The 21,049-nt window shown below is 37.1% G+C and overlaps 1 protein-coding gene across 1 annotated transcript in view; it reads right to left on the reverse strand.

The window, feature by feature from the left end:
• Nucleotides 1-20,663, reverse strand: part of RXFP1 (relaxin/insulin-like family peptide receptor 1) — a 31,414-nt gene extending 10,751 nt beyond the window's left edge. The window contains exons 1-9 of the mRNA XM_009579982.1: nt 20,524-20,663; nt 7,438-7,542; nt 6,504-6,609; nt 5,151-5,222; nt 3,477-3,548; nt 2,343-2,414; nt 1,431-1,502; nt 603-677; nt 251-322 (exon numbers count right to left, since the gene is read on the reverse strand). Coding sequence (XP_009578277.1) covers nt 251-322; nt 603-677; nt 1,431-1,502; nt 2,343-2,414; nt 3,477-3,548; nt 5,151-5,222; nt 6,504-6,505 — 437 coding nt within the window. The 5' untranslated portion in view covers nt 6,506-6,609; nt 7,438-7,542; nt 20,524-20,663. The remainder of the gene's footprint in view (nt 1-250; nt 323-602; nt 678-1,430; nt 1,503-2,342; nt 2,415-3,476; nt 3,549-5,150; nt 5,223-6,503; nt 6,610-7,437; nt 7,543-20,523) is intronic.
• Nucleotides 20,664-21,049: the final 386 nt, after the last annotated feature.

Raw genomic sequence — 21,049 nt, forward strand, 5'->3', positions numbered from 1 at the left:
AGCTTCTAAACCTTAATATCCGTCAAAATTGCTTCATATAGTTGCATATATCACTGCTGAACTTTGCTATAAATGTAAACAGTGGTTATTCTGTATGGCGCTAATTTAAAACCAAACATTTTAATTTAATCTCCGTGAGTTCTAAACAACCATGATACTCAGGAAACTTTTATATTAGCTGTAATGCATCAGTTGACTGTTCAGCACAAGCATCTCTCACTCTGGCTGGCTAGCATATCCTATTACTTACAGTACAGTTAGAGTGTTGCAGGAGATGAAAGTGACATTTCTTACATGATGGATATGGTTGCCTTCAAGGTCTCTGGGATATAAAAACAAAACATCAATCACTGAAAATAAATTGAGGCAGTTATTCTAAGGTAATTAAAGAAAAATACTACCAGAACTTCATGACTGCACAAAAGAGTGGGAACCAGACATCTAATTTTTCTGCACACCTAGTTGATGACTTGAGGTCATCAACCCTGCAGTGATCCAGCAGGCACTCTGTAAGATCCAGCGCCCAGCCAGAAAAAGTGGCGTGGAAGCGCCATACAAAGACAATAAAATAATATTTTTCTAGTGAAATAAGGTAGACTTACAGCCAGTTTAATCTTGGCATATATTGGCACAGAGGTTTATCAGGCAAACGAGCAAGAGAATTGTTCATCATCTCTCTGAAAAAAAGAAAAATAGTATAGCTGGCTATATTTGCCAAAAATTATATTATAGAACAAATTCATGTCTCTTATGTTTGTACTTTTGAAAAGACAGTCAAAGCTTGATTCGTTTCTCATAGTCTTGGAGGTAGTATTATTTTCTTAAACTTCTACATATTTTCCCCATGGCATTCTGCAGAGCAGTATTTTATCTTTAACTTGCTAATTACCAGGTAAAGGAAAGATGTTCACTTCACTGCTTTTAAAATAAGACATAGCAAGCCAATACGAATATTTTGACTATTCTGTCATAACACGTAACTTCTATTGGTGACGGAGGAAGGGGGAGATGGAGGAAGGTTCCCCTCTGGGCTGCAGGGGAAGGGGGTCCCTCGTGTTTGGCTCTGGAGAGGGCAGCGGCAGGTGACGGACAGGGTCTCGGGTAGGGAGGACCCCCGCCTCCTGCACCGCGGCTCTGGAGGACAACTGGCCCCCACTGCTGCAGCTGCCATGTCCTTGCCCGCTCGGTGACGTTGTCTTTTTACCATTTTTCCCACCCATCTCCCTATACTTTTCCAGACACTGCATGTCCGCTGCTGCCAAAATCCTCCTAGTCCAGCACATCTTGCCCGCGGGTAAGAAAAAGCTGCAGGTGTACTGCCAGCACTCCGTGGTAAGCAAGCAGAATTGTCATAAAAAGGAGAGATACATATAAAAACCTTTCCGTTCTGTTCTTTTAAATAGCACTTTCGGTTCTTATTCAATACTTACAGGAGAATAAGTGACTTGAGTCCATAAAATGTTAATGGAGAGATCCGATTTATCCTATTATTTTCAATTATCCTATAAATTACAGCAAAACATATATCAGTTTTATAATTGTCTGCAGTCTTAAATTGAATAGATGATAAAAAGTAACATACTTCGAAGTGGATTTCTTCAAGTGTCCATTCAAACTACTTAAAAAATTAATGCACTACTCCTTAGCAAGTCAGGGTATTCATCAAATTAATTTCCTTTCAAAAGAATTTACTTTAAAAAAAATGAAATTAGAGAAAGTAATTACTTTCAACTTAGAAAAAAGTGTTTTCTTGCAAGTTTTTAAAATTCCTTGATCTAGACACTTTGAATGGATTCCCTGTGAAAATAAAGCAGCACCACATAATAGTGTTCCACGGCAATCCAACAGTTCCAAATACACAGAAAAATGTTAGACATGTTATTATTTGCTTATTTTTAATAACTTTACTGAGTCAAAATAGTATTTCATTTTCATCTGTCTGAAAAGCAGGAATAAACCAATATTTCAGATTATGACAGTCATTTTGTCTGGGACATTTCAAGCACTGTTTACAGGGAAACACATGCCCAAAAAAATCTCTTTCTACTGTTTGATAGTATCTGAGTTATTTCATGTATTAATTTGTAACAAGCAATTACTAATAAACATTATTTAGTATTATAAAAGTCATCAGTCATTGGAGCCATTAAGGTCCAAGTACTAATTTCTGCTCTCACCAAAGTCAATTGGATTTTCACCTTGCACAGTGTAATAGGCGTTCCTTAATTATTATCTCGTATAAAGTACTGCTATGCACAAAAATGAAAGCAATCCAATTATTTCTTTCTCTTGCTTTAATTATTCCTTGAGAAAGTAAACATATAAATAAGAAAACAACATACAGCCATTCAAGTTTGTGGAGATCTTCAAAGACACCAGGCTTCAAACTGGTTAACTTGTTGTTACTCAGGTATCTGAAACAAGACCAACAAAAGATAAACAAATGGAATGATTAATTAGCATCAGATGCATGAAAATTAGTTTTAAGATTTTTCCTTCATAATGTATCAGAATACTGCTAATTTTGTTTTCATAATTATCATTTTTATTATGGTAATTTTCATGTCCTTTTTTGAGAACAAGGCAGGACTCTTTGTAGTGAGGACTTTCGGAACAATTATGTAGAATATTTTGTCTTATCTATAAGAAAACACAGCAAGCTAAATATTTTCACTGTGTCGTATTTTAGGCCCCTTCCAGTTTCCTTCTGTGGAGTGATTCATTTCATGATGTTCCCAGGATCCCATTCAGTGTCAGCTAAGGACGTTAGTCAAATGTAGATACCAGAATAATGGAAAAAGAAAGTCTGAGAAATGAAGGGGAGGGTGGGGTGTACTGTAAATGGTCTGGGAAGGTAACAACAGCAGCTATAATAACAGATAATCAACCACACTCATGTAACGGAAAAAGAAGGGGTGCAACACTTAAAAAAATCTGCCTTTTAAAAACACTGCAGAAACAAAAATATGAACTGAACAACACAATTTATATATAATCTCTTTCACTGAGCATTTTCCTTAAAAGTTAGACACGTCTTTCAAAAAGCTGCTGCAAAATAAAGAAAATAGTGTTCTTTTCATTACCAATACTGGTTACTTTGGTTTGCTTCTGTAAACCAAAATACAACATTAAAGAGTTTTGATTCATCACAAGCTCTTGCTTTTGTTTTACTTCTTTTTCATTCTTTCTGACTTTATTCAGGTAACTATGATACTGTCTCATTCTTCCATTCTGCAGATTTGGGGAACAGGAGTGAAGCATGGAGCCCACTTGTATTTTCAAAGTGTTGTCCTGTCAGATAAACTTGCACAGATAGCTCTTATCTACCTTTGCTTTCTCAATCCAATCGTTGAGTTAAAGATTTGGATCATTTTGCAACTTCCTAAGACTGAATCAAATAAGAGTGAGACATCCATAGTAACTCTCAGAGCTCTTCCTGTTGCTCTTTACTTCAGTATTCAAAAAGCAATACTTACAGTTTTGTCAAGTTGTATAAACCTTTGAAAGCACGTTTAGATACAGCTCTGATTTTATTATTCTGAAGATACCTAAGAAGATACAACAGCAACAACAATTAATTCTCTAAGCATGCAAAGTCAAAGCAAGCATAAATAACCAATTAAAATCTGCCAACTAAACTGAATGCATGTGTGGTACTTGAAAAGAAGCTGTCAAACTTGTCACATCTTAAATTTGACAATACCCATTTCACAGCTATAGTTGCAAAGACCGCAAAGGTGTTTTAAAAGAAATACCCGCCCCCTCCCAGCAGCATTACAAAAATCATTCAAAGAGATGCTTCGTTCACCTGAGATGAACAACACAGTAGTTGTACGTGACCTCCTGTTTTAGGTCCTAACCTTGCGGTTCTCACCTGTGTGGCCTGATCTGAATTTTTAGCCAGAACATTGTTTTTTTTTTTTTGCATGGCAAATGTCAAATTAACATGTGTTTTTGAATTTTCTGTTTATAGTATCAGAGAATTTTCAAAATGCTGCATTTTTAAGATAATATAATAAAAACGTAAAACGAATCTTACTAATTTTGGGTAAACTAAAGAATAGTAATATTTTTCTTCTGTTTATCTACTTTGTTGAAATAAGAAATTCAAAAATATTATCAACTGCAAACATCAAATCCTTTTCAAATAATTTTAAAGCATTATAGTGTTATTCACTGAGTAATATTTAAATATAAAACCTTTTAATTAAATTACAGTCAATAAAGCACCCAGATGCGTTCCTGTTAAAAAGCAATAAGAAATCTGACATTGGCTTTTACAAAATAGGTTTGTGTCAAACACTGCTCAGGAGCTTTCTGAAAATGTACAGTTATCGATCAGAAATATGTGAAATTAATATTGGAAACAAATGGTTTGTACAGATAGACATGGATGTATTTCTTTTAATGAAAACCTATCTTTCAAGACTTTAAGGTAATAATGGCACTTAACTTTGTGGACACAAGATGGTGCTGCAGTACAGCACAGTTTCCATAGACGTTACACTCCAGTAAGTTTTCCAGGAATGTTAAGTGCCTTGAATTGGTGACATAGTGGCCCTGCCCTAGACTTTTGCATTTAATTCTTAATTTCACTAATTCTATGTAAAGCAAACTTGGCTATGATCTTTGAACAACATATATATATTACACATCATAAAACATAACGCAGTATTGTATCGCCCTAACACTTTATCAAACTGGTACCAGACATAATTAGGAGTAAAACTAAGTGCCATGTGAGTGAGCTTCCCATGACAATGGGAAGTTTGAGTTTCCAAACTTTTGTTTTGCAGAATAAATGGATTAAGTTACTTTAATTTCTTTTGGCATGTTACTGTTCATTATAAATGTAACTTCCTTCAGACACGATGAAAGTTTAGCATTTTTCTGGTACAAAATAGTCAATATAAAAAAAATTAAATATGCAGAAATTATGGTTTTGCAAAAAGAGAGATGTCAAATCAAGCTATTTGAGCCAAACAGGTTACACAATTAGATGAGGTACTGAAGAGTAAGACAAAACAGAATTTTGAGTATAAACTGAGGGTTGTCACTTAGATATTAAGTTCTGTGTGTGCGTATGTGAGAGGAAAAGAACGAATATTTAAGGCACTAAATAGATAATTTAAGTTGAAGCACTCCCTTACAGATTTTTAAGGTCTTGGTATTTCTTGAAAATGTCAGCAGAAAGTTTCCTTAGCAGATTCCTCTGAAGAGACCTGTAGGAATGAATGCACACAGTATAACTACTCTCCCTGCTTCCTACAGTGCTACCACTTCTGTTATTCAATAAGAGCTGCTTTCACACTGCTAAATAATAAAAGCAACATGAAATCATCTGAATATGCTACCTCTGATTGTCTGAATATTTTTATTTATTTAAGCAGTAAGCCAAATACATTATCATCAGAAAACATTCTTCCATGTCCCCAGAGCAAATGACAAAATAATAGTTAAATCTAAGAGTTAAAAAGATTTGAGTATAGACTAAACCACAGATTTATTTCAAACCTCAAACACATATTGAGTTTATTTCCCAGTGCATGTGTCCCTATGTCCCCATCTCCATTGGGCACCGACTCAAGTATCCTGTCAAGAACAAAAATCGTTCAGGGCATGGTTGGATTAGAAGAGAGTCCATCCTAAAAGCCAGCTGAACCGACTCACTGCTTCTTCTAAAGCTAGAACTCAGGCATTATTTTTGAAGACTTTGTTGACCCTGAGTCAACAGCCGGTTTAAATATATATTTGACACTCCACATCAATCTTCGTTATGAAGTATTGTGGTATTCAAACACAGACCCAACAAGGACAACCTCAGCCACATACGAGCACAAACTGGTACTGAACAGGAAGATCCGTACCACTGCTCTGTGGGGAAGATCCTCAGGTAAGGACACGTGATGCTGCCCTCTGCTTGTCACACAGAAAATGGCCCTCAAACAGTGATGTGCAAAGTAAGAGCAATATCAACCATTCCCTGATCTCTTCAAAAAGTTTGGCTTACACATACGTATCTGTATGATGAACCAGCCCAGATTAAATCCTTTTAAATAGCGGTGTATTCAGAGGCATCAAATGAGAACTAGAAAGGTTTGCTCAAGCAGGTAGTTCCACCGAGTTCAAGGTTATTGGCTTTATCGGCAGAATATAGACTAAGACTATTGGCAAGATCATAGAATAATAAAAAGGTCCTAAGCATTGTGCCTTAAAAGGAAACATTTCTTTTGAAGATTTTAGATTTCCTCAAACTGTTGTTAGCTCAAGTCACTGTTACAAACATGAAATGATCACTTCACACAGAGTTTTTTAGTTCCTTTTCTCTCCTTTTATGCAGGGAAAAATCTGTACTTAAAACATTAAAGGAATTGTCAACACTATGCTTTCACAAGCACCAGCTAAGCCAACTGGTCATAATTATAAGGCTGTAGTTGTGAAAAGCTTGTAGATTCATAGTCAAGCCTGAACAGAGCAAGAGACCACTTTTCTGCTCTACTTACATTATGGTTATGTTTGAAGAGACTGATGGGACAGCACGCAATTTGGCAGCATCGCAGAAGATCTCCAGCCCTTGGCAGGTACACTCCGCTGGCACAGCACCAGCCACTGCGTGGAAACAAGAACGTGGTTGTGGCACGTTGGATGGGTGGTGTGATGGGGTGGGGAGAAAAGAAATATGGTGTAAAAGAACAGTGAGCACAAAACAGAAATTAAGGCACACGTTTTAACGTAATGGATTTAGACCTGGGAAGACCCTATCAATAAATATAAAGGGACACAAAAAATTATGTTACCTCCTGATCTCTGTGAAAGAGCTTGTAAAAGCTCTTGAGCTTTAGGCTTGATATACAGGAATCTGGCACTGTAGTGGTTTTTCAGATTTTTTGTGGCCCTTTTTTAGATAATTCAGTTCTCTTACATTTACTAGAATAAGCACAATTCTGTCCAGGTGAAAATGGGATGAAAATGGGTCAGGAAGTCTTTGCTCCCTTTCCCCACCCCGTCTCTGTGCTTTAAGTTAGTGCTCATAGTAGACAGCAGAGTCAGAAAAATCTGTACAAAGGGAAGAATGCCCGCAGAAGTGGAAGGGGTTTGCAAGAATCATCTGATGTACGAAGAAGTGAATTTGGAGGAATGTTGCCTTCATTTGACTCCAAAAGATGTGTGTTTCATGGTCTTTCCAGCTGTATTAATATATTCAGATATATGTTTATATTGCCCTCCTAATTGGCATGTTTGACACTTCTCTTACAGAAAATGAATCACTCTTAACGGAACTGAAATTAGCTTCAATGTGTTTGTTGGTCTGAGACATTCTGTTTTACTATAAATGAAACTGCACTATATTTCTCTTTCTGATAAGCATATTTGCTATGGATTTCTTTCTAGGAATCACCAGTAATAACCACACAAATAATAACTGTAATTACTTACAACACTCAGATGTCTTTGTCTGAAATGCATACAGAGATTTCAGTTTATTGTATTTGTCCTTTGTATAATGTTTATCAAACTGCAGAGACCATCCATTGTTGTCTTCTATCAAAAAAAACCCACAAATTGAAGACACATTAGAATAGAAACTTAGTTGCACAACTTTTTTCCCTCAGTTTTTATCTCAATAACATGATTTTTCCAGAAATATAGACCATTAGATGACCTTATCTTTATACAGCTGCCTAATCACAGGTGTGTACGGAGATTATGAGTTGCATAGCGGGAACAGTTTATTATACCTTCAACAACAACATTTTCTGTGACAGTTGCACCAAAAAAGTATAGTCTTTCACTTCAGAACTTTTTATTTACGTAGGAGTCTAAAAATGAGAGGGAATCATGTTTTCCTACCTCCTTAAACGTGCGGGTTTGTCACTTTGTCCAGGAAAGCTCAAAAGATTAGTAAAACTCCAACTACTTCTTTCAGAGGGCTGTCTCATACTATCACAGCCTATAATTTCTTTCCTGAAAATCTAGATGAAGGCCAAATGAACACTGCTTTTCAAGAGAATGGGTAACGTGGTGTAACATATTCAAGTCATTATGTTTAAGTTAAGCTTAATATGCATCTTCTTAAACAAAGCATTATTCCATGTTTGGTCACTGTGCATAGATGTACTGGATCAGACTGGATCATGGCCATAAAGGCAAAAATTGAAGAGCAGATCTTTCAGTTCCTTCCCAAAAATGGGGATTTCCAGATACAGTGGTGCTGGAAATAACTACAGACCTGTTTCTTGGAAGTCTGTTGTATATCTGTGTCGTATATTTCTATTGTATATCTGTTGTACATCTGTAAATTAACTGATCAGGTAACCAATTCCAAAATAGGGCATGAATACACACCACCAAAGAAAACAAAACAAAACTTACCTTTGCAAGCTGTGATCCGATTTTAGTTTTATTAATTTGAGTCTGACCTCTCTTCAGCTTTGACAACACCCACATCCTTTTAGTTTAAAGCATCTTATGTAATGAATATGCACCAGCAGCAGAAATGCTCCTTTGGATGGCACTCACTAGCTGGTGAGCCAAAGCATCAGTGATAACTGAAAGCATTACTTTGTAATGATACCTACAGTCAAACAACATTTATATGAGAACTCTGAGGATGGCTCTGCTTTGCTAGTCATTACAGTCTTAGTTTCACTTTTATGATATGGTAGCACCAGTCTTCCCCGACCCCTTTCACATGGTAATAGTTTAGTTATACTTAAACACAATTCCTCATGGACATTTCTCTATAAACTTTCATATTCAAGTAAGCATTACTACTGTATCAATTGGCTTCAAAATAGGCAGGGAGAAATAAAATGTATTTACTTCTTTGCAACTTTTTCCATTCTGAAGTGGCATCTCCTTTTTCATGTCACATTACAACTCTGTTGTTTTCCCAGCTAGGCAGGGGAATTACCTTGGCAGCATCTCCTGAAGCCTGCCTACAGAGTGTCAGCAGATGGAGCTGTTCTGAGAGCTGCCTGCCTCTTCGCTGCCTAGGCTGAAAAGATGTACTATACATGTTGATTAATACATGTTATGAAAGATTAAGTAACTTCAGGCAAACTATCTTTTATCTAGTTACTCGTTTGTTATGCATAAATTGAAAAGAGAAAAGATTCAAAGCAAACCAAAATCTCTGTCTTCAGGAATTTCTCCATTAAGAGAAAAGACAGACTTGAAAAGTGCCTTCTTCACTTGAAAATTGATGTGAATTAATTTATGCCCTGCAAGAATGCCAGCTTCCCACCCAGAGAAGGCATTTAAGCACGTTTTACTAACTTCCTCAAGAGCACTTGGTATGCTCTGACCCATTAGATCCATGCCAGGTTAGGTCATTAAGCTGATATTGAGAAGCAGCCTAATGTATTTTGGACAAAATGAAAGGTGGTGTCAAACCTGCAGAAATATTGCTCCTGCCCGTTTTAAATACTCAGCAGAAGTTCAGTTTTAGGACCAGCTCACAAAACTGCAACGTGGAATCTGTAATTGATGAAGTGGTGAGAACAGAACCTTTGCCAAGAGGTGAGTGCCTTACAAAGCTACTGCCCCGGAGTTAGGGCTGTAATGAGGTTTCCCCTATCACTATTTCTGAATACTTAACTGGAACACATCCATTGACTTTCTTTTGCAAGGCTGGACCCAGCAACTGGGACCTGAAGAAACTAGTGGGAATACAATGTATTCAGAGGAGGTGAGATTTAAGAAGAAGGAAATCTTTCATTGAGGATTTTTAAACAGAAATTTGTAAAGATGTGTTAAAAATGAGATTATTCTTGGAGTATAATCATACCAAATAAATATTTTGCAGCCAGTAATAGAGTCAAAATATTTTTGGACTTTCTAATTCATAATTACATTCATAGAAAGTTTTGAACAACTAACCACTTATCTGCAGATTTTGAATATATAGCTAAAAGTCATAAATTCTAATCCTCCTGTAAGCCAATGAACATATAAAGTATCATTTTTCTGCATTCCCCTGCTTCTGACACTAAAGAGTGGATAGATGAGATTTTATTCCACCTTTTAGTATTTTTAAAGTGCTTTGCCATATGACAAAGCATATACAAGAGGTGACCATCACTGCAGTTCGCATCTGCAGAGAAAAAACATGAGCAGTGCCTCCTACACTAATGGGAATGAGGGAGCTCTTCACTGCGAAGGGGAAGTTCACCAGCGTTTTCAAGAAGTTGAGAGGCAGCTGTGTATTTTTGGGTGGCCATAAAAGAGAAGGGGAAAAAAAGCACAGAGAAGGGAGAAGATGGATTATTTTGTACTGGAAGCATTCCAGTTGTCTGGAGTTTCTGGTCAGTTCATTTGAAATAACAGCCTTTTCTCATGGCATTGACTTTCCTGCCTTCTACTAGAAATACAAAGGCATATCTGAATATAACAAAACAAGATATACAAAGTTTTCTGACTTTCAGAAATGTTTGCTTTGAGCCAAGTTTTGTGCCCAAGCCTGGGACAGTCTTTATTTTATACAAACTGTTTTGTCAAACCGCAGAAGAATGTATTGTGCAAATAACTATATTTAGTACAACCGTTCGGTGAAGCATTCAACGCCAGAACTGTAAATCACTTTGTGATCATTTAGAGGTTATATGGTAGGTTTGTGACCTGTTTACCTCCGTTGAGACGAGGTTCTCCAAACACTTTAAGAAACAACTAGTAATAGTACTGGTCCCAAGTCTATCATTTGGGGGAGTACAGCTCAGATGAGAAATTACTTTTTTCCGAGCCAGTTCTAAAACAGATTATGTTGGCTGCACTTCTGTAAAAATGAGATCTGAGAAAACAAGGCATCAGCAAATCTTCCCCTACGCGGCATAAGTGAAATAAATAATTGTAAACTGGACTTATCTGACTACTGATTAATACACTGTTCCTTGCTAAAAGTTGTCAATTAGCATTTCTGATAGGAAAGAGAATGAGAAAGAGTGACAAACTGACAGATCTGAATAATCTGTTCAGTGACAGATCCAAGCAAATATCAGCTTTACTCAATTAAAGATACATCTCTTATTTAGATTGGAGCTTGTGAAAAGGACATCATCTATACAACTTTCCCCTTCTCTTGGCCATGTCTTCATGGGTTATTATGCAGAGAAATGCTATCAGTTAAATGCATAAGCACTCTAAAGAGACACTGTGTCAGCCTTTGATTTCACCTTTGCTGTGGGTGGTCATAACATGTGGACATATTCCTTTTTGCCAGTTGTTCAAATATACTTTCTCTTGCTGTAAGAAATGACTGCAGGCTTTTCACAAAGATATATTTTAGTACAACAAGGAAAACCTGTATCCTCCAGGCAAGAAGCAATTCCTTTTAAAATGTTTACAGATGAAGGAACATAATTCTTTTCCACAGTCTTGGGGCATACTGATACAGCCTAATAACTTACAGTAAGACCAAAACCACACTGAGATTTTACAAAGAGGAGTGTTGCAGTGCCTGGAGCATTCGACTCTGGGAGCAAATTTCACAGCCTCAATTTAGATACCCAAGTGGAAAAAATGAAGAACCTATAAACTGGACACCTACCAGTCAAGGCAAAGGCAATTTACCCCACACCAAGCTGTGTGTCACTGCACATCGACCGCTGCCTGTACCTGTTGATTACTTTAAATGTAGCTTGCCTACTTATACGTGACAATGCAATCACAGAAAAACAGACAGGAATTAAATCAATTCAAATAACTTTTGCACTTCTCTGGATGAGCTAGATTATCCAGTGCAACTTTTAAGAAAATAGGCAGGCTCAAGTTTCCAAAAGATAAATATCTTCTCGATATTGTAGCTTTATTCCTGTGAAACACTTTCCAGTTTATACAACCATACTTTTAATCTATATAGATTAATCCGAATTTCTATTCTGTTCTTCTCAAAGCATTTACAATTTTTTAAATAAATGTGACAGAATAAATTAAAATAAGCTAATAGCATGAACACAGCTATAAAACCTTGAGTTGCTTGAAAGATCCCTTAGCAGTAAGCCACTACAGTGGAGACCAGAAGAGACAAAAGTTTAGTGAAATGTAGAAGTTCCTCTTACTTATCAACAATATTTAAAGATCTCAATAACGCAATTGATTAAGAGCCTCCAGAACTTCAGCAAAACTATTCCATTTGTGGATTTTTGCACATCAGTGTAAACCCGATTATTTCAGTGCCATATACTGTGGATCAATGGCAACGACAGTGAGAATAAAATTTGGCCATATACAAAAAATTTCCATGTGAAGCTTGAAAATTTGTTCTTTTGCCAAGTATTTTGAGCATGCTGCTGACTTCCAAGTGTTTTTGCTTCATAAACAGAATTTACTATCTAGGTGTCTCATACATTTAAATCTCACATTTTAAGTGCGATGGAAAAAAATGCCATGCCAGGAAAAGATGAGATCAACTGTAACATTATTCATTATTAGTATTAATTTGAAATATAAAGTCATCAACCTCTTCTGCAATGTGCTGAGGCAAAAATGGGAAACTCAGACCCTCTGAAATTTCTCATCCCTTATGAGCAATCTTGTGATATTAAAACAAATATCTTTTGTATAGATCTTTTGAAACATCCCACAGAAATTTAGGTTTCTGCTATGGAAATCTAGAAGATGATTTAATGAATCTACAGAACAGCAATACTTCTCTGTAAGTTTATAGACCTTCAAAGAAACACATATGAAAACAGCACGACATCTATACAGATTGTTATTACTTTCATTCTGTTGAATTTTATAGGCCCTTTTAAAAAAGAGGTAGTATGTTGTAACTTATTTAATAAGGCAAGCCAAACACCCGATGACTGCATGGCACACAGTAACAGATGAGACCTGTGCTTTTAGAGATAAATAGGTGCAAGACTTCAAAGAGCCACTCCCTGCCCAGTTCTTTTGGAAACCTCTGTCTGTGATTTCCAGCCTATGAGCTAGACAGAGCTTAACGAACATCTGTAAGTGAACTTTACACCTGGGGAGCTGAATGCTGCCTTTTGTTCGGAGACCTCTTAGGCCTGGGAGGAACATGATGGTACACACATTTAGCCAGTGAAGAACTCCTCCAGAGAGTCAGAAACATCTTAAATTAAATCTGCATGCCTGTTCTTGCTTCACTGGACTGGAAAAATGTGGCTATGACACTGTGATTAAAAAACAAATGCAGACACACTGCAACCATTGCCTAACTGCCAAAAAACCAGTTTTGCAGAACTATCAGCAAAATTGTCCAGAAGCCAAATTGCTAAACAGTGAGGAAACTTGTGCTCTCAAAATAGCTCAGGCTACTTTGTTCCATTAACTACTACATAATTAAAGACCCTGCTTGTGAACAAAGATAAAGTTAAACACTCTAGCGTGGTGTTCTTTCAATTCCCCTTTTATTATTGCTAGTAAGTAGAGTGGTAGTTAAATACTTAACAGTAGTCACTGTTTTTTTAATGCCCCATTCACAGTGCAACAATCCAGTCTACAGAGGTGCAAGTGATTAGGACCAATGCACGTGATTTTGAAATTAATAAGAATTCTGACGTGTTGGCATTTTTAACAATTCTTATGCTAAAATACTTTTTATTCTAAATACAACTTATACCTGTGTTATTTGCACATAACCATTTCCTCTAGAGATTTACTAGTAATAAATGAAGAACCTATTTCAACAACCAGTTCTGAGATGAAGCATAAGAACTATTCAGTAGTGTGAAACGACAGTAACACTAATTTTAAACAAAGTGTGAACCATATCTACTCAATTCCCAATTAAATTTAAGAAAAGAAGAATTAAGGCATTTATTTATGAGAGTTATATATCACAGATTGCATGGGAAGATACTGTATTTTATATCTCCTGTTTCTGTGCAGGACATCACAACCTAGATTTCTTCATCTCATCTAGAGGGGAAAAAAAAGAAGAAAAAAAAAAAAAGAAATCACTGCTAGCACAGTGCTTCCAAACAGACTTATCCAGTACTGTTTAGGAAGGCTAGCACATGAGTCACAAACATTGTTTTTTTGAAACATCTGAGCTTTTCATTTTCAGTTTCCTAATTTAGGTAAGTTATGATTCTTTGCTCACTGAAGACAGTGGGAGCTTTTTCATTGATTTTAGTGGAGTCAGTCCAGGTGAGTTCTCACCAGGCTCAGCCTTGCTTCATAAGACATGTTGTGGTCAAAAGCCCAGGTGCTGTGACTGAAGATTTTATATCGGTCTTATTGTTTGCATTTTAAATTAGAACAGAACATCATAAATCCAGTAACTACATAGATTTTGACTGCATGTTTGGGTACTATCAAACCCTAATGGAAGTTAGGAAAAACTTTTAAATCTGAAAGCAGGACTATTTATAAAGAAATGAGTGCACCTGTACTTTACATCCAAGGGATTTTCAGAACCTGTAACTACAGGATGCAGACACATAGTGCTAAATATATCAGAGACAAAGCAGTAGGGCTTAATCTTAGACTTCAAGACATATCATAAAATATACTTTCAAATTGGCCAGGTAGGATGTAAAGTCCAGAGTTTCCCTGGAAAGGAGAAAAGCTCCTTTTGAGATCCGATTATGTTTCTATATTTCTCCATTTACAACTTTGTACCAAACTAAATTCAAGAGCAGATGGGTGATTTTAGAACAAGAAACCTTAAGTAAGCTACACAGCAATTTACTTGGAGGCTTCTCCCCAAGAACTGGCATCATATTAACATCACAGCTAATTTACAGTTGCGATGAACAAATCATGCTGACTATCCAGCAGAATGGCTGGAATATTAAGGTCAATTGCAACAAAGATCTTAGAAGATCACACAAGAAAAACAAATAGTCTCTCAGTGATTTGAAATTTAACTGCATTGAGAATTTTTGCAGCACTTTGTAATTAGCATGACACGACTACAAAATGATAACTGACCCAGTGATGTATCTAGAAGAGATAATTACACAAAAGTTGTTAGACTGATAACATTACAGTTTTATCACTGCATGTAATAGTAGGAAAATTTTATTCAGAGAAAGCCGACTCTTATCTAGGACAAAAGTTTGCTCATTCAGCCCTCTAAGTAGATGGCATATCAGAGAAGTTTAAAAAAGAAAATATAAAGTGTTTATGTGTAAGTTTTAAAATGTAAATACTTAATTAGGGAGGAGATTAAGGATTTTTTTTTTTTTTCCTAAAGCTGGTTGGAGGGTTGGTTTTTTTTGGGGGGGGGGGGGGGGGTGGGTGGGGTGTGTGTGGAAATCCATAGGTGATTACTGGCAATGTTACTTGTCTTCTGTCCAAATCTGTAGAGTACGCTTATGTTATGATTTAACTTTACATATTTTTTTGCAATTTGTCACATCTGCCAGAATTTGTTCATCGAAACAAACACGCACTTTAAGATAATAAAACATGTGGACTCAGTGAAAAGCTACAACACAAATACTGTTGTTCTGTTATTTTTGTTTTGCATTCATCAACTGTTGTTTTTATCTACTGTTGTTAGTTTTAATTTTGGTTTGTTTTTTTTTTTTTTTTTTTTTTAATTATTAAGAATAACTGTCAAATTAGAGATCTCAAAAAATCTCCTTTCCATGAATAGGTACTTGGGAATTCGTACTTGGCACTTTTACTATGCCATTGGGCTTCAAAGGGCTTTGCCTAGGGATTGTTTAGAATACATTAACATTAATGTTGCAACAGTAATACCTTCGATGTTTTAGGAACAATTCCCATGTCAACACTGCCATAGCATTAGGTGAGCAGAATTTGTGATTATGCCTAGTATTTATCCTACCTGCTCACGTTTAAAGAAGCAATGAAGTAAACAAGTGTTCTAACCTTCCATCTATAAACATCAACTAGCTACAGAATCAAATCTTACAACTGTAAGTAAACAGAAAAAGCTCTTCCCTGGAAAATTAGGCTGAAGCCATTATGTTTGAAATCAAACTTAGTCACAGTAGGACAAACCACTACCAAACTTGCTGTGCTTTGCCAAATTGAGCTTTAATCAAGCTTGGGCACAGAAGGATGCCGGAACTGCTAAGTCTTTTTTTTCCACACATTTTGGGTTTTGCTAACAGATACAAAAATAACTCCAAGTGAAACATGATACAGGCTAAACTGTTTAACAATGCACTTGTCTTTTTTTTTTTTTAAGAACTCAGTGGTTCAGAAAGGATGAGCACAGGGCAGAACAGCAGAGAAAAATTTACTGCCATACTCCAGCCTAAAAAAGGAAAGTCCTCAAAACCATAAGCTTTTATGACAAATTATGAAACTTTAAATAAATCATTTTTATTTAAAAATATCATATTGATCACAAATTTGCAGAGACACCCACTTCTACTTGATGGACTATGTTTTCAAGTTCAAAAGGTAAGATTGTATTTTCCATGCACGTTTAAGGTTACCTAGTGATCGTTCAAAAAGGGCCTCCCAACACTTCGGGCATGATAAATTGCTAACCTCCTCCTCTTATTGCAGTTTACTACATCGTCTCAAGCTCTTCCCCAACAGGATATCACACACAGTATTTTATTGGTTTTGGAAACCCAACTAGGTGACAGAGGCATGTGAGTTTTCAAAGACGAGTGGCTTCACTCTGCTGTGACATATTGGTTAGAATTCACCCCTTTCCAGAAGTGGAAGAAATGCTGAAGTTGAGCTGACCAGCAGGATGTCCACACTCTGAGGTTAAGCACTAACACAGCAGTCTGAGACCTAGAGTCTGTTCCCAACTCTGCCTATGATCCTAATTTCAAGTCATTTCACTTCTCTGGGCCTTAGTTTTATGTTTATTATTTGGACAGAGAGAGCATGGTGGAAGCGAAAGAGGAAGCAGATTTGAAGAAGGCACCATGAAGCCAATCTTTATGTGCCTGGGTTGGATGTGAATGGCAATTACAGCACATCTGAAAACACATCCCTCAGTGAGGATTTGGTTTAGTTTCAAACATTTATAATCATGTTTTGCTGTTACTGGGCATACCGTGCATGAAACAGGACTAATATTGCAAATCGTCTCAAAGATTACAACAATAAATATCTCTATAGGAATGAAGTGGGGAACGAGAGAACTCTACTCATTAAAAGAGGAAAGGGACAGAATTGCTACAAGATACTTGGAGTGACCAGTTTCGGTATTTTCAGAGGCTCCTATCACGTTGGTCTCTTTCGCACTGATGCCTTTTACTTTTTGTTTCAAGGGCATTTAAAGCCTTTTACAAAAGTAACTCTCTTGGAAGACCCACGTGTGCTTTTTATGCTAGTTGCTTCTCTGCTTGTTTCATTCATTGGTGTTTCTTACAAGTGCTATTTCAGGAACTGCAGTTGCTGTTGATATTCAGCACACTTAGGGGCTTGTATTGAACAACCAGACTTTGGATTTTCTTATGTTTAGAGTACCTGCTTTTTTTTTTTTTTTTTTTTTAAACAACAGTATTATGGTTTTCAAAAGAAGTGGGTTTTTTGCCTTTTCTTCTTCATCAGTATTGTCCTTTCCATCACAGAAAGAACTACTGTCCATGACAGATTTTTGCTTTTGTTTCCTTCTGTTATAATACTGGTTTGTACATAAGATATATGCGAGTCTTCACTACAACATTTTTCTGTAGGCTTAAGATAGTGCTTTATCATTACTGAAGAAATCGTTAGTAAAGCAGTTGCTTTACCTAGCTGTGTTTGAGATACATACATTAAAAAAAAAAAGAAAAAAGTATTTCTGAATTCCTTTGAGGGTCTACACTGATTTTTTCCCTCCCCACACTTGTTGGGTTGAATGTTGTAGACTGGCCACCTGAAAGCTCTTACTCAAATTTACGCAAGATGAAAGTGTGCAAGAATTTAAGCTGAGCTACTTAATTGCAATACCTTGTGGATAAGATTAAAGTTTCCAATGGTACTGCATGAATACTACACTGGAATGATTAAACTTTGAATTGTTTTTCTGTAACCAGGAGCAATGACTTCAACTGAAAACTAGTTGGAAATTTAAAAAATGGGTAGAAAGAACCAGATATAACTGCTGGCATAAGGCAGGCATACTGAAGTGGTCCTGGGAAACTGCAGCAAAAAAAAATAACCAGATAATTTCTGCGTCTTGGGAGCTAATCAATGAGGCTTCCTTTCTTGGATTTTAAGCCAGATGAATAGTCACAAAACAGAGCTACCCCGCAAAGATCCCCACACTTACTACAGTGTAGGGGCATTGTAGAAAAACTCATCAGGACATTCCATAGTCTCAGGGAAGGAAGCAACTCTTCCTTTATTCAAACAACAATGTTTGATTGCAACACCAGTTTTTGAGAAAACATTACTGCAGAATACGACCTTAATGCGTTATACATGGCATGTATTTCTAAATGAGAATATGGGGTCCAGATATGAGAAAAACACTAATAGCATAGGCTTTCCAGTAAGTCAATACAATGACTCCTCATCTTTTGTAATTTAAGCTTTCAGAAATAGAGGCTAACTCATTCTTGAATTACTATACCCAGAAGAGGATTCAATATCGCAGCTGAATTGTCTTGCAGGTTATAGAATCTTGTACACCCCATTACGAAACTGTGTATATCCTGACTGCCATTTGATTAAGCTGTACGCTTTCAGCAAGTCCTTGCACAACAGACTTCCTGGTACTATACAGAAATGAAACATGGATAAACCAACTGTTTACGGTGCTTGGACTTCTTAAACATAAGAAGGCACCACCATCAGCAATTTCTGCCACTGAAGGGCAAGATAATTACAGAAGAAGAATAGAACAAGAGCCAATTTTGTTCAGGATTTTGATTACTGGCAACGGAAAGTATGGTTTTGGAATCAGCAAATGACATAAAACTAGAAAAAGCTGCAGGTCCATTAGGTGGGATTAGAATTAAAAGTGACTTTCATATGGAGTAAGACGCTGGAATTTGATACGTATAAGATACTGCACATAGGCACAAAAATCAGCTTCACAGATATACAGTGAGAACAACTATTTTCAAAACCTCATTGACTTTACTGAGAATGTTTGTGAAAAATACCTTCACCAGGTTTTGTTTGAAATTTCTTTTGGTAGATTTCTTTCGGTATACATAGCTTGGAAGTTTCACTTAATATTTTAATTCTTTCCCCCCATCCCCCAGCTCTGCCTGTCGCAGCCAGGCATGCTGCCATCAGTTTACCTGCTTGGCTCTGGGGAGCATCTGGCTGCCCTCCATGGCTACAGGCAAGCTACTAAGAATAGGAAGTCTAGTCTCCCCACCTGCCATGGATCAGCAGCTCTGGAGAGTAGCTCTGAAACTATCCAGGCTGTTAATAAGCTGACAATACCAGTAAATAAAACGTGCTAGGGCCCGTTTTCTCTCCCTGCGGTCATAGCTCACAACCAAATGGCTAAGCTCTCTTCTCACAAAGTATAGGGAGGCTTTTCCCAGACTATTCCAGGTCTGTGCCACCCTCTGAGCTGTGTCCAGGCACTGCGTGAGAGATGCTGCTCAGCACAGACTAAAACTGTACCAGGGCCATGCTCACAAATAAGCAGCATGGACAGGTAAGTGCCAGTGCAAAGCCCTGGCCCTACTCAGTTTGCAGCAGGGGTAAAGCCTTCAAACCAAGTCAAGTTCACGGCTACCATCCGGTGGGGCCAGGAGTGACAAGGATCAGAAGAGTGGGCAGCAGTGATCTGAAATGTGTATTCCCTGAAATTTTGACATTTTCAAACCCCAAAGCTTTGTAGCAGTGCAGCTTGCACAGTACTCTATTTTGTGTGTCACAGTCATGGTTTTCCTCCCAAATTAGGACATAAATGATTTCTGAAAAACCTTGAAAATTCTTCTAAATTATGATTCCCAGCCAGCTTTAAAAGTCACATTAAGCTTTATATAAACTCTGTTAGCGCATACATCTGCCTCTCCTCAGCAGAGATCTTTGCTAGATCACAACTACCTGAAAGGAGGTTGTAGCGAGGTGGGGGTTGGTCTCTTCTCCCAAGTAACAAGCGATAGGACGAGAGGAAATGGCCTCAAGTTGCGCCAGGGGAGGTTTAGACTGGACATTAGGAAAAACTTCTTTCCTGAAAGAGTGGTCAGGCCTTGGAACAGGCTGCCCAGGGAAGTGGTGGAGTCACCATCCCTGGAAGTATTTAAAAGACGTGTAGATGAGGCGCCTAGGGACATGGTTTAGTGGGCATGGTGGTGTTGGGTTAACAGTTGGACTTGATGATCTTAGAGGTCTTTTCCAACCTTAATGATTCTATGATTCTATGATTCTATGTACGTCCATTTGTACACATCAAAATGACACATGCAAACAAGTTCAAAGCTGAGATAAAACTGGATAAACTGATGCCATGCACAAACAAAAATGTGGTCCATCTTTCTTTCCTAGCAAATGGCTTGTTGAGTGGCTTTATTAGCTAAACCAAAGACCTGCTGTATCCTCTGCAAAACATTTAACTTTCCTATTCCTAACACTCTGCAGCTCTCTATTTCGTGTGAGCACTGCATGGGTTTCAGTGACTGCAGGTGCTAGACACAAAGAAAAGTCTCAACCACGTACCACAGTTGTCTTCATCGGCCTGATTCCCGCAGTCATCCTCACCATTACAGTGAAGTTGTTGGGGCAAACACTTTGTGATATTGCCACACGGAAAGTAGCCCAGGGGGCACGTGACCCCAACTCCAGAAACATAATCTTCCAAAGAGTCACGGATGACTAAATAGAAACAGAAAGAATATGCTTACTTTAAGATGCGCTCTTAATGTTTAAAGATCTTTGAGATTATGCTTTTATAAAAACTCATTTGCATTTGAATGTGAATATCAAGCGAAAAATACATATTAGTTCATTGGACATGCAATTACAATGTGAATATCAAGTGAAAAATACATATTAGTTCATTGGACATCAATTACAATAGCATATTAAGTACTTGTTAACTTGTCAAAAAACATTTATATGGTCAGCTAATTAAAATTTGCTTTAATATAAAGTAACCAGGTAATTCCTCCCCACACATCCTAGTAATAAGATGGGAACGCTAATCATACAAGACAAATGACCTAAGACCACTATTTAAAAGGGT

The sequence above is a fragment of the Fulmarus glacialis genome, unplaced genomic scaffold, assembly GCF_000690835.1.
Source record: "Fulmarus glacialis isolate BGI_N327 unplaced genomic scaffold, ASM69083v1 scaffold43136, whole genome shotgun sequence".
NCBI lineage: Eukaryota > Metazoa > Chordata > Aves > Procellariiformes > Procellariidae > Fulmarus > Fulmarus glacialis.